At 46.5% G+C, this 14,656-nt stretch overlaps 1 protein-coding gene across 8 annotated transcripts in view; it reads left to right on the top strand.

Moving 5' to 3' along the window:
* The window catches only part of ANKS1A (ankyrin repeat and sterile alpha motif domain containing 1A), a 187,845-nt gene that overhangs the window by 103,443 nt on the left and 69,746 nt on the right, over positions 1 to 14,656 (top strand). For all 8 annotated transcript variants that reach the window (XM_029244363.1, XM_029244361.1, XM_029244366.1 and 5 more), the window contains one exon: positions 9,560 to 10,149. In XM_029244363.1, the coding sequence (XP_029100196.1) occupies positions 9,560 to 10,149 (590 nt within the window). The remainder of the gene's footprint in view (positions 1 to 9,559; positions 10,150 to 14,656) is intronic.

The raw sequence follows: 14,656 nt of genomic DNA, 5'->3' as shown, positions 1-14,656 counted from the left end.
CATATCACCTACTTTATGGTATGCATGTACACCTCAGTTAAACACAGAAAGAAAAAAAGGAAAACAAAGAATGAAATTAAAAAACGAAAAAAGCAATAGACTTGAATACTGCAATGAAAACTTGTCTGTTTTTTAAAATATCTCGATATTTCTGATCAAGAAAAGGGAAATACAACATGTAGGAATAATATAAGAAATATATAACCATAAATGCAGAGATTTTAAAAATAAATAGAAAGAATTTATAAGAATAATTTTTTTTATTTGGTTAGTTAGAAGTTGCTACCATCCTCCTGGGATGAACTGTCTGGGTGAGTTATTGGTCCATCACAATGACTAGCTGAGGAGGGGTTACTACTGGCATTCAGTGCCCAGTGACCAGGAATCCTAAGCATCTTGTGCCATGCAGGACAAACCTTCACAGTGAAAAATCTTCCCAGAAGGAGAAAGCTTTAATAGATCCATGAAGTAGAAAGCCCATCTCCCCTCCCCCACGAAGGCACTAGGCCCAGATTTTATGACAGTTTTATCCGACTAGATATTCCTCTGTTATTTCAATTGTTTCCAATGTAGAAAAAGTCTTCTGAAATCTTTATACAGGACTAGCATAGCAGAGCAATGTTTTGTGTATCACTTATTTCTCTATAGTGTTTAATTCTTTGCCCACTGGACATTGGGGGCCTGCTACTGCCCAGAGAAACAGTGGACAACTTTACAGGTTTGCTAGCAAATAGGAAAGTAGCCAGGAGCTCTAAAAGTCATTGCTCTCTGTGGTGCTTTTCTGCAGCATCCACTAGTAGTGCTTAGGTCCAGGCGAAGTGGTTACTTAACTTAGGACAGTGATGCATGATTATCTGAAGACAGCGATACACGTGGACTCTTTGGCACACAGCTACACTTCGGAGGTTTTAAGATGCAGTTAAATCGGTATTCCTGAGAGCTGTGCATTTAGGTCCACGTGAAGTTTGTGCACGAGTATGAAGACCTCAGTCTTCTTGGAGGGGAGGAAAATATTATTTTAGCTTCTCCCTCTACTCCCACATCCAAAGGGCTGCCAATTTCTGAGCCTTCGGGGAATTCTATAGTGTGAATTTTGGCTTTTCCCTTTGGCAGCTTGGGATTGAGTTTTCTTGGGGGTGCTTTCATTTGCACATCTTTTAGTAGGAGGCCCACTTTTACTATTAGTTTAGTAAGACTTTGGGAAGAAGATTAAATAAGTACCTGTATTCAGTCCACCATCTTTGCCGGGAAGTCCAGGCTAGATATTCTTGGTAGATTCCAAGGTGTAAATTTGGGTGCTTTGCCCAAAGGCAAAAAATGTAAATGAGAGAGTTTAACAATTAAGCCTCATCTTTAGCAGCTTCCTCTTCTCTCACCCCTTGCATTAGAGGAGCCCTACTATATAACTGTCTTGCCCTTATCAGTTTATATTTCTGAGTTGGAATAGTTTACTTTTCTTTCCATTATGGAACAAGTCAGAACTTTGTGAGCTATGCATCTATATTTTCTTTCACCAAATGTATCGACAGCCATTATATACAATATGTATACATGAGACATATGTAAAATAATCATAAAAGGGCAGAATATGTTAAATTCATGTAAAGTGGTATAAAAGTAATTTCAGAGTTCAAAGAGGAATAAATTATGTCGGTGTAAGAGATCAGGGATGGCTTTATGAAAGAAGTGCATTTGAGCTGAACCCAAAAACAGAGAATTGTACTTGATCGGCAGAAATAAGGAGGAGGAAGGAGAGGGCCTTCCAGACAGAGGGAGTGGCATAAATAACAGTAAGATGACAGGAGATTGATAGCATGTTTGGAGAATGGAAAATAATCCAGTTTGGCTCGAACAAAAGACTAGTCGTAGAATACTGGATCTCAATGGCAGTCTTTATTCCAAAGACCATGAAGTATTGTTGAAGCTTTTTGAATGAGGTGACAGGATAGAAGCCACACTTTAAGTACAGTCGTCACTTGGTATCCTCAGGGGATTTGTTCCAGGGTACCCCCCCCAGCCCCCCACCCCCTAGATACCAAAATCCTCAGACGCTCAAGTCCCTTATATAAAATGACACAGTTTTCATATATAACCTACTTGTATCCTCCTGGATACTTTAAATCATCTCTAGATTACTTCTAATACCTAATACAATGTAAATGCTATATAAGTACGATAGTTGCTGGCACATGGTAAATTCAAGTTTTGCTTTTTGGAACTTTCTGGAAATTTTTTTTTCTGAATATTTTCAATATGTGATTGGTTGAATCCACAGATGCAGAATCCGTGGATATGGAGGGCTGACTGTTTGTATAATTGTAGAATTTAGATTGCACTTGGGAGAGACTGGAGTCAGGAATACCCTGAAGTCAAGAGACTTCAAGGAATCTCTTGAAGGAAATTAGAGCCCAAACTAGGGGGATAATAGAAAGTGATAGGAAGGAGAATATGGATAGCAGAGGTTTTGAAGATGTAGCATTAACAGGATCTTACAACCAAATATGGATGAAAGAGGAGGAGAGAGTATTGAGGATGATTCTAAGGTTTTGAGCCTGGTTAATTGGGGAAATATCGTGCAACTAACAGAATAGGGAATTGAAGGAGGGGCGCATTTGAGGAAGTACGTTAAGTTCAATTTTGGACAGGTTAAGTTTGAGATGTTTCAGGTACCAGAATATCCAGCAGAAAATACTCCATAAGCACTTGGAAATGTGGGTCTGATGTTCAAGAGAGATGTAAGGATTAGAAGTACAGATTCATGAATCATCCACATTGCGGTGATGGATAACATAAGAGAAAATTGCTGAGGGAAAGACTAGAGAGATTGAAGAGGTCAAGAATAGAACTTACTTTTAGAGGAAAATAAAGGAAAAACATGGGAAGATAACCAGGATAATGCAGTGTCTTAGAAGCCATCACGGAACTTCCAAAAACCCCAAAATCACTGTGGTTTAAACAAGATAGAAGTCCAGAAGTAAGGAGTCCAGGGCTCGTATGGCAGTTCATGATGGTCAAGGACCCGGTCTCCTTCTGCCGTCTCATAGGTCAGGATGACTATTCAAGTTCAAGCTATCAGCACAGGCCAGAGGAAAGGAGAGAAGAAGAGTGCTTTAAAGACAGCTCTCAAAAGTTGCACATACCACTCTCACTTATAAAACCCATTGACCAGAGCTTGGTCACATGGCTGCACCTAGCCACAAAGATGAGAAATGTAGTCTGTATTCTAGGTGGCTGTGAGCCAATCTAAAAAAAATCCCATGACCAAGGAAGGAGAGAGTGCGTACTGGGGACAACTGGTAAACAGTTTCAAATGATACAGAAAGAACTAGAAGGATAAAGAGTAGAAAAGGGATTGGACAATTGACCATTGGTAAATCCTAGATGGGGAGGTACTTCTCTGAGGCAATTGGGAAGAGATGAAATTATCCCCAGATTTTGATATCATGTTGAAAATAGTTCGGGAAGTTTGACCTAAACCTTCTCAGGAAATTGGTGCGATTATCCTCCAAGAGTATAGGCGCTATGGGAAAGATGACGATTAGAAAAGAGTGGCAGAGGCGAGAAATTGATCTTACGGGGATGTCATAGTTTTCAAAAGGTGAATAAAAGGACGGCTGAGCCTGGTAGTCAGACTCACGTTTGAATTCTTGTCTACCACTTCTTGGCTGGAGGCCTTGAGGAAGCCATTTAACCTCTTTAAGCCTCAGTTTCGACAGGTCAAGTAGGGTTACAAATTCTTCCCTCACGGTTGCTGTGACTATTAAAAAAGGACATGCTTAGCACAGTGTCCGGCACAGAAGAACTAGTACCTAATACTTGGTAGCTAATGGAAGACAGCTGAGTTAAATGCATTGGTAGAGGACTCAGTCAGTTGTTTCTTGAGTATTCAGCAGGGCTCAACATTCCAGCAACTGGAGAAGAGAAAGCAAATGGTTGTGAATACACAGTGTTGGAACTGGCAGAAGATCAAGGGAAACAGAGATGGCAAGTGTGCTATTAAATCGGGCACAGTTAAATATTATGGCCGGTTGGAAACTGATCCAGGCAGAGCTGGTAATATTGAATAGGGGAGTCTGAGGGGCCGGGGGGTCCAACAGCAGGCAGTGAACAGACTCTTCAGGAAGAGTTTAGGGAAATAGGGGAGCTGTCAGTTAATCAGGACCAAGTCCAGGTAGAACAGTCCTGAGTCCCAAAGCTGGGCTGTGCCCATGGGTGCTGCCGTGGGTGGAGGTGGTTCCTGACCTGAGCATCCTCCACCGTGCTGTTACACATCACCCTGAACCAAACTTGCAAGACGGCTGGACCTTCCCTGGCGTTTGAGTTTTATTTTGCCTGGTTCATAGGGCCACTTAGAAGAACCCTGTCTCCTTTGTAGAGTCGGGAGAAAGGAAACGAGACTGTTCAGTGTTAGCTTGAAGAGCAGTTTGGAAATGGTCGTAAATGAAAAATGATGATAATGATGGCAGCTTACATTAACTGAACGCGTCTTATGGGCCAGCCGCGTGCCGAGTTCAGTTACACTGATTAGGTCATTGAATAGCTCAAGACAAATCTTCTGAGTAGAGGCTATTTTTATCCCTGTTTAATAGATGAGGAAGAAAAAGTTAGGCATTAGAGCTGGCCCTTAAGCTCTAGCGTGGCCGAATCCAAAGCCTGTTTAACCATGAGGTTAAATCATTTCCCCTGAAGCCCTGCTACTATTCATGTTTTAATGTCACAGAGCTGGAAGGGAACTTAGGTCATCTAATCACAGATTCAAAACGTACTAAATCTCAAAGCCCTAGAGAATGCATCCCAGCCGTTCATTTTTTGAAAGAGACCCAAAGAGGAAAAGTCACAGGGCTGGGGCTCCAACTTGGACCTCTTGAATCCCGGTCCAGATCTTCTTCTGTTTCTCTGGTGGTCATGGACCAGAAAGGACTCTCAGTCTATTTGTCTTATCAGATCACGATCTCCAGCAAATGTCTCCATAACATACTCGGTGCCTTCTTTCTGAGGAAAGCACGGTGACCCTCCAAAAGCAGCCATGGACTTGGGAGTTCCCTGGACACACACAGTTTCTGATGATCACCACAGTGACTAAGCATTTGGAAGGTTCCAATCCTAAGGGAACAAAGAAAACAGAACAGCCCAGGAAACTGGAGTATCCCAGCCTTCTCCTCGGAGCCTGAGGATTGATTTAACGTAGCAAGTCCTCACATGAGCTGCATTTTTCAGCCCTCACTTAAATGGGCAGAGGTGACTGATAATGTGTAAATGTTATTATTCAGAAGCCCTTGAGAATCCCCATGGATCATGATAGTAATTAAAACGCAGCATAGAAGACCCCTTGCTTCAGCAGGTCACAGGGTAAAAGAAAAATGCACACCCAGAATGAATAAAAATGGAAAGTCGAAGGGACTGGGAATTAGCATACTGGGGTGTCCTAGTATTCAGTGGAGCAGCTGGCCTTGAGGTATGGGGAGAGTAAGGACACAGCCCTCCCCGTGTCCTGTTCCCTCTTAGTTTCTCTCCTAGAAGGGCAGGTTGTGAGGAGTGCTGGGGGCAGCATAGGAGGAGGGTTGGAAAAGCTGTGGAGTTCCCAGGGTGGGAGCATAGTGATTCTCAGTTGAAGGAAGACCTCGGGCCTGAGGGTTCTCTTCTGCGAGCCTGCGAGTCCACGAGCCCCTGGGCACAAGGTTCCTGTCACTGATTTTTCTAAAATATTTCCACTTCTCTTTAAGCCCGTCAAGGCCTTTCTTCTCCTTCAATACCCAGCTCAAAAATCTACCTCTTCTGAGAAGCCTCCTGGTTCAAAGTTATCACACTCTCCTTTCTGCTCACTGCACAGTGCATTTGGTTTATACTTTTCTTAAAGCATCTATTAATCTTTGCCTTGCATTCTAGTCATTTCTTTATATGCTGGTCTCTTCCAATAGCTGGTAAGCTCGTGGAGCAAAGTCCTTGTCTTCATCTTTATATCTTCAGGTGCCCCCTGAAGACAGACATTGTGCACATGCGGATTGTGGGAATGGGTGGTCACAGTGACAATTCTGGGGCCTATCTCAGTTTCTCATTTCAGCATTCTCACTGTATTACCTTCTGTCCCCTCCTTCTGCTGTCGAGAGTTATAAGGATGATGAAGGCAATGGATGTTGGTACTTGTCACGTACACTGTCACTGACGATCCTTGTGACAAATCTGTGAGGAACAGAGAAGTAGTTGGTCTCATCTGTGAGCAGAATATGTTGTTATGGATCCTGTGTGGAGAATAACAGTTGTTACCATCTCTTGAGAGCTGGCATGTGCCAGGCATGGTCCTAAATGCTTCACATATATAATTTAATTCTCATAACAAGCTTATGAAATAAGTGCTATTAAGATCCCAAAATTATCGATGACAGTACCAGGCACAGAAAAGTAATTTGCTCAAGATCTGGCTTTGGGTGGTGGGGGTTGGAATCTAGCTTTTGATCAGTACATTATATTGCTAACACCTTGTCCCTAAGAGACCTAATATTATCCTGACTTTACAGAAGGAAGGGACCATTGAGTAGATCTTTTCCCACTCATTGATTTGTCAGGAAATCTAGCTTAGCCTTGGATATAGTTTTTTATGGGACAGAGAACACCAGCTTGTTGAGATCCTGAGGTTCTTAGATCTTGACAAGCTTTTTAAATACCAAGGTGTCTTTCCTAGGGAATTGCCTGGGTAAGTTGTCTCATTATGAGCATCCCTTTCCATGAGTTCTTCTACTCTGGTGGATTGTGGTTTCTCTAATGGGATTATGACCCTCAGAAATTCTTGCTCTTCACATATTTCCTCCTTCCATAAGTTCCTTCTTTCTGCCCACTTCCTTCCTCCAGCATCTGTCTGGTACTGAGCTCTTGGCATCTGTCCCTCTTTCTCCATTGATGACTCGCATGAATGCGTGGCTGTTGGACAGGGCCTTCATTGTTGGCTCCCTCAGCAGCAGTCAGAACATTCCCTGTGGCCTGGGTTCCGAGGTCCACCCAGGCAGTGTGAGCCTGGCTCACTCCCAGTTCTGGACTGGTGTTTTTCTTTTGTTGTTGGACTCCCATCTCCTCAAAAAAATTGTTAAATAAGGAGCTAGAAGCTGGTGGAAAGGAAGAGAAGCCTGTGCTCCTGTTATCAGCGCTCTCTTTCGAGTTCAGAGGCAGTCAGGGGGACACTGCACCTTGGGCCAGAATCTGGAGGAAGTCAGCCATCAGAATATAGTCCTGGAGGTGGCGAATTTCACACCCTGGTTAACCCTCCCCATCAACCTCTCCTAGGAAGTCCCGCTGTCCCGAACCACCATTAGATGGTCATGTGGTCCCACTGTGCAGCCCCACAGGGCACTTCTTGCACGCTGTCAGTTGTCATACGTGGTGTTCATAGCCTGGAAGTCAGGGCTTCCTGAGGCCTGAGTGAAGCTGTGTGGAACTCTTACGTACTCAGCACATCTTCTTCCCTAGAGACATGATTCAGGATGTTCAGTGCTTGTTCAGTGCTCTGGACTTGACCTATGGGGTGTGGGGTGAGTGAGTTCGGGGTGTGAAAGTCCTGAAGCAGTCAAGTATAGAGGAAGGAGATGCCAAAGTTCATACTTCTGGGCTCCTGTGGATAAGTAATCAGAGCCATAAAGTGGACTTGGCTGCCCCCTCAGCAGCCTCTGCAGAGTTGCCAAAAGCTGAGCCGACTGTGGAGACCAAACTGTTCTTGAGAGGGTGGGGTGCGTGGAACCATATCCCTGCCTAGACCTCAGGGCAGTGGGCTCATTCGGAGAGCTGGTTGTTGGGGCCCTTCCTGAAACGCTGCCCTGGAAGAGCCAGCATTGTAGGACCCTGGCATCATGCTTGGGCGGCAAAGTGTCATGGTTATGAGGCGTGCCCCTCCCCACCCGACTGCCTTGGGGCTGCAGGCCATGATGAGGGAGGGAGGGTGCTCTGCAGGCAGCCCCGGGAGAGACATCCAGGCGGGGCTCTGCAGCGCCCCAAGGGGGAAGTGTGCCATCACAGTACGCTGGAGACTTGGCTTCTCATCACTATCAGAACATAAAAGGGATTTTTAAGGACCATGCAGCCAACCTATTTATTTTAGATACTGAAGCCCAGCAAGATGTGACCACTGCCAAGGCCCCACAGCAAGAGAGTAGAACAGCAGGACCAGAGCCAGGTGCTCAGATGCCTAGGTTAGAGCCTTCTCCCCCACCACTCCGGACAAACCACAGAAGGCCTGAGGGCCTTAGATTTCTCATCTGTAAAAATAGTTGAACTTGACCCTTTGGATTCCAAGATTCTCTGCTCTCATGAACAGTTTGGAGAGCTTGGGGCAGACCAGGGAATCATTTGGTGTATATACCGTAGATTCCACTCACAAAGAAAGTAGAGTTGAATATTAGCTGTGGAATGTGAGCTAGTACTGGACACAGGGTTGTCATCTGCCCTGCTGATGTGGGTTAAAATCTCTAATGGTTCTGAGTTCATGCAGGGAGAGCCCCTTGGGTGTCCCAGTGTGATACTGATATTGGACTCTGATTTGATCAATTATTTATGCTACCTCAGGGCAGAGGTATTTGATACCTCGGGGGAGTGTACAGTAGTAGTTGGCCTCACGAGCCGGTAGTGTCAGGTTTCTGGGATGTTAGGGCCGTCTCAGGAGAACTGCACATGTCTCTTGGCATTGACAAATCAGACCATTTTGATTTCAGTGGATCAACTAAGGTTAAACTTAAACAAATAGGAGCAGCTGGGAGGCTTTGGAAGGAGTGAGATGTGTATATTCTCAAAAAAAAAAAAAGAAAAGAAAAAAAAAGGAAAAAAGAAAAAAAGAGAGAGAAAAAAAAAAAGTAGAAAAGTCTGTGCTCCCTGAGGAAGGAAGGATGAGGCGTGGAACTCTGAATCGCCCCCATCTGAGGAAGGAAGCAGTTATTTCTCTGCTGGTTTGTTTTGTACTTTCAGTTAAGGAATTCCAGAAGTTGCAGGTTGTGGATTATGACTTCCATTTTTTTCCCTCTGTTGCTGCTTGCCAGAGGAAGGGGGGGGGGGGGGGGGGCGGGTGGCTCTAAATAACACTTTGGCCTTTATGGAAATGTATCAGATGTTCCAGGAGTGAGTCTCGCTTGCTTGTGCTTGCTTGCTCTCTTTCGCGCGCGCGTGCTCTCTCTCTCTCTCTCACTTTTGCTCCGTGTTCACTCACTCTCTCCTCACTTGTGTCCTTTCTGTGGGATATAGTTAGCACCTCTTGTCGCCTTATATAGCAAGGTCTGGTCGTTAATGTTAACAGAAATCTAACAACAAGGAAGGCTGCCAGATAGCATTAATCAGGCCAGTGTTTGGAATTTCATAAATGCTCTGACTTTGGGTACAAATTGGACATTAAGAACAATATGAAACTGTTTTCTGCCTTCCTCTCTCCCCTTCTCTCCCTCTGCCCTCTCCCCAGCCGATCCAGCTTCTCTCTCTTTCCCTCTGCTTTTGAATTCCTCTGCTTGGCCGTGCGCTTGCTGCATTGGAACTTTGTTGGGTTTTGCCGTGTTTAATTTTGTTATTTCTCTGTCTCTCCGTCCACTCCAAGACCACAGGCGGAGCAGCGGCAACCGGAGCCAGGACTCTGCAGAGGGGCAGGACGGGCAGGTCCCGGAGCAGTTCTCAGGTCTCCTCCACGGCTCCTCCCCAGTGTGTGAGGCCGGGCAGGACCCTTTCCAGCTGCTCCCAGCCCCTGGCCAGAGCCATCAAGAAGGGTCCCCCGCACAGGGTGCCCGCCCCGAGGCAGGCATGCAGCTGGAGGAGACGGGTGGGCGCGCATCTGGAGCCTCCGCGCCCCGCATGCCGGACCAGAGTAAGAGAGTGGGCTATCCATCCAGCCTGCCTCCCGCCCACAGCCAGACGCACCCTGAAACTTTGACGCGCACCGCATCTCCACACCCTTGGGGTGCCGAGGAAGAAGGCGACCGGAGCGGGGCCAGAAGCCGAGCCCCTCCCACCGGCAGACCCAAAGCTGAGCTCAAACTCAGCCGCAGCTTGTCCAAGTCTGACTCTGATCTCCTGACCTGCTCACCCACGGAGGACGCTACGATGGGGAGCCGGAGCGAGTCCCTGTCCAACTGCAGCATCGGGAAGAAGAGGCTGGAGAAGTCTCCCTCCTTTGCCTCCGAGTGGGATGAGGTAAGGCCGCGTGACGTCTCGGAGAGCTGGGCTGGCTGAGCCCCTCGTGCTCCCCTGGGTGCTGACGCCCAGGCCAGGATGTGGGCCAGGGCTGCCCTGCTTCCTTCGCACTTCAACCAGAGTGTTTCTGACAACTGGGAGGGAGGCAGGCGCCGGGGAGCCAGGTCAGGGGTCTTCCTGCCTGTGTGGCAGAGGACAGGTCCACTCATGGTTAATCTGGAGGGTGGAGGCCCAGCAGAGCAGGACTGAGGGAGAGGCGGTTCCTAGAAATGATAAGCTATTTGGAAATATTTGGATCCCATCAGCCCCACTGAGGGAGCCAGGCTTACCCTGAAGATGCTTCAGAAGAGCTAGAGTGCTTCCTATGAGTTTTCAGGAGGAAGAGGGAAGATCCTGAGTTGCGGGGAGGGGGCTTTGGGAGAAGCTGCTGAAAGGGGATCAGAAGGGAGATTTTCTGTTTCCCGCTGCTCGTGATTATTCTCACTGTGTTTCCCAGGAAGACCGAATGATCTCCCCACAGAAGCGTTCTGCCCATCCCACATTCCTGGGTTGGCCCGGCAGAGGGCTAGGTGGTTCAGGAAACAAAGAGAGATTAGTGAGGAGAAAACATTTGGAGTCTGAGGCCCAGGTTCCTTTCATAGCCATTGTTATAGAATAGTTAGAAATATGTGCCCAAATATTTTTCAGTGACCTGTGACATGTCTTCCTGGGCAGAAGAATGTGTCTCTCAAAGATGGGTAAACACGCAGGGAATGTTCAAGTACTACCCTTGAAAGCTTCTTGCTAGGAGGAAGCTGACTTTGAAGCAGGCTGGATCTGTCTCCCCGGAACATTTTCAAGAGGTGAATTTAGCACTTGAAGAGGAGGGGACCACTGCAGCTGGCATGTCCATTTGAACACTCTGTAGACTAAATGCCCTACCCAGCCCATCCGGATTGCAGCTGCAAAAGTTATGTAAACCAAAGCTAATCCCATTCCCAATGTGGGAACAGGGCGGGGCCGATTTCTCCAGCACTCATCTCCAGATATGATAAGGTTTAGGACTCTGTTTAGTCAGGGACAGGAAGATCCTGTGCCAGAGAAGGTCTGCACTATTTAGTAAACCAGAATTTGGTGAGCCTGTACTAGATGCCAGGCCACTTAAGGAAAATAAATTTGTGTTCAAGAGCGCCTGGGGCCAGAAGATTACACACAGGAGAGTAGGTGTTTGTAGGAAAGTGTGCTGTACCTTTGTTTTTCAAAATGGAGTTTTACTAATTTACAGTCAAGTATAGGATAAGGCAGCTTAAGAGTAAGATAAATGCAATATTCTCTGAAATGGCAGGAGAGACCAATAGAGAAAAACATCAGTGGGGGTGGGGTGGGCAGAGGCGAGGGGTACGAGAGGGTGGAAAGAGGCTTTAGGAAAGATCACAGAGAAGTGGCATTGGACATGGAATTAAAGGACCAAGTGTTTTGGTTAGAACCAGATTGAAACCATAGGATGAAGAAAGGGCATTGAGGTGGAGAGAAAAGCATGAGCAAGGGCGTGGAGCTGAGAACGCTTAGGTCGTTTGGTTTCTACAGAGTGTAGAGTTTGTACAGGGAGAGTAAGAAATAATGGTAGAAAGTGAAATTGAGACCAGACAGTGAGAGGACCTTGAACATGAGGCTGAGAAGTGAGTATTTGATTTGATATCAAGGCAGTATCTCAGAATCCTCCAAATGGGCTGGAAGACAGCTTTACCAATCTAACCATAATCTTCTTTATTGCTCTACCCTGAGCATATCCTCCACCCCAAGAAGTCTCTGGGCGATTCTTCACGGGATATCCAGGCCCTGTTGGCATGCAGCATTTCCAGGCAGTGTTATGGGCTCCACCATTTCCTCTTGGAAAAGAAACGCACAATCACTGAGGCCAGCCCAGTTTAATTGAAGTTGGCTGTTTGGGCTAATATATCAGTGGTCGCCTGACATCTTAATGAGAGGAGGTTTATATGCTGATATTTCCTTTGCGGGTAGAGATTGCAGGTGGATCCAATGAACCCAGGGACTGTTCGAGGTCTAGGTGTCCTGGCCCAGGCTGTAGTGTGGCTAACCACCAGAAGCACTGTTGCATTTTAAATTTGAAAAAAGTAAAGGCAATTGAGGTCTTATTGGAAAGAATTCAGAAGATCAAGCTTTGCTTGCATAGTAAACATTAACAGGGCCCTTTATGTGTAACCCTTCAACATTGTTTTTGAGTCATGTTATACTTGGTTTTTGTGGCTATCTCTGTCTAAAGAGAAACTTCAGGAGTGTTTCCCCCACTAGTTGGCCCTAAACGCAGGGCTTGGGCAGACTTGTCTAGAAGCGGGCATTAGTTAACGGCTGCTCGCCACTACCCTGACCCATGCCTGAAGGCTGCTTTGCCTGTATCTTGTGCTTCACGATTTTTTTTCTTTGTCGTTGTTAGATCCCCAGGAGGTAGGGAAGGCTGCTATGAAACAGCTGTGGACCAGCTCAGCTGTTCACCGTGGGGCCTGTGAGGAAGAGGAAGGCTCTGGGCCCAGGCAGCTGCGATCCCAGCACAGATGGAGTTGCGTGCAGGCTAGCCAGGCTGCTCCTGGAAGGCAGTGCAGGGTAGCACGCGGGGCTCCTCTCCCAAGTCAGCAGATCCCGCTTGGAGCCCCAGCTCCATCGCCTCGGCCTTCATGTGTGAGGCCCCAGGAAGCCTCGGTGTTATCTTTATCTGTGAAACAGAGGTGGTCAAATCTGTGTTTCAGAGGTGTTTTTACCAATTAGATATGTGTTTCACTGCCCAGCACAGTGCCTGGTATGCATAAAATATTGAGTGAATGGTAGATATTAATATTATTATTGTGCCTGCAGCTTTGGAGAAAGAGAACCGGGGCGTGGAGTCTTCAGACCTTTAAAAAGGCAGAGCTTTGGGGTGGATGGTCCAGTGGTGGAGTTCAAGCCCTTCAGCCTGTAACCTCCTGTACTAGTCTGCCCCACCCAAGACGGAAGAGCCCGCCCCGCCTGGCAAAGTAGGACAGGCGCCCCCACCACCACCATTGTTCTTTGAGAAATTAATGAGCCTTTCTGCCTGGCTCCCTGAGAGAGGAGAGGTTAGAGAGCAGCCTGCAGCCTCTCTACTGTTTATTGTTCCAATGTACCTTCTGCATCCGGGGTAACAGTGGCCACTTGATTGGCTGTGTGTTTGGGATAATGATGTATAGTTGGGGAATATGCGCAGTGGATGGTCACTTTGTCCACATACAGCCTGTTCCTCATAGGTGTTAACACGGCCCTTGTCGATTGCCCTGAACCAAGGACTTCTAAAAGTTAGCCTGGTTAAGGGAAACCTCTGAGACAGTATCCACTAGTGACACTTGTATTCTCCGTATTTTCTGTTAAATTTCTGGTAACAAAGAAGGAACAGCTTGCTTTTAAAAGTGCTCAGCCTAAGAGGAGCTCTAAATCCCAGCTTCAGTAAATACTTTCTATGTTCTGCAGTCAAGTCAGCGCCCTCTTTGTTTTAATGATCCCTTGGACATCATAGAGGTTAAACTGAGAAGCTTAAATAAAACTTTGAAATATATAGATAAGGAGTGTAGGTGATAAATCACCTACATCTCTCTACATAGTTAACCTCTGTTAACGTTTGATGTATATCCAAATTTGGGGTCTCAGTACATTTGCTGATTTATAATTTGCTTTTCTTACCTAATGGCTGCATACCGCGGCAGTGTCAGTAAGATCTGGATTCAGATCCTCATTCTAAAAAGCATAGTATTCTATCCCTGGTTATATCATAAGGTTAGTTAGTTTGTTGTTCTTTAAGCTATTCTCCGATTGTTAGACACTGTGCAGGGCATCTTCCTTCTGCCTTCAGTGCATTCCCTACCCTCTACCTGCCTGTGTGCCCCAGGAGGCCGACCCATGTGGACTGCATCACTAGGCCAAGGAAATCTTGGATTGGCTGGATCCCTCTGCTGCTATGCTGAAGACCATCGGTCTTGTGAGAGATCCTTTCCCAGTAGCTGCTCTCTCTGCGTTCTGGTAACCAGCCCCTCCCCTGGACCCTCCTGGTCTGGGGCTCCTGGCTGTGACTAGCTCCCATCCCTTGTTACTCTCCGTCCCCTAGGCAAACCTGTATAAATAATCCCTTTATCAAGCTCCTTCAGTTCCCCAGTTCGAATGTGCCTTCTTTTTCCTGCAGGGACCCTGAATGATACGGACATTTCTAGCACGGTTTCTATCAACTCTAAACAACCATAGATAGCTGTATGCTGGAGCGGTCAACATGGCTCTTGCATGTAAATTGTAAATTAATCTTCGTTTGCAGATGAACCAGAAGGCATGGGTGCTGGGAGGCAGGAGAATTTCATCATTTAACTCGAAGCCTTTCCCACTTCCAACTCTAAGGAAGAAACCTGTTCTCCTTCCACGGTGTTGGCAGTGTCTGCAGCGTTTCAGCTGTGTACTCCTGAATCAGTCACACACACACACACACACACACACACACACACACACACACACACAC

The sequence above is a fragment of the Monodon monoceros genome, unplaced genomic scaffold (genome assembly GCF_005190385.1).
Source record: "Monodon monoceros isolate NGI ecotype Baffin Bay Population unplaced genomic scaffold, NGI_Narwhal_1 Super_Scaffold_3, whole genome shotgun sequence".
In the NCBI taxonomy this organism is placed as follows: Eukaryota; Metazoa; Chordata; class Mammalia; order Artiodactyla; family Monodontidae; genus Monodon; species Monodon monoceros.
The sequence above is the reverse complement of the archived record's forward strand: the minus strand, read 5'-3'. Positions and strand labels throughout refer to the sequence as shown.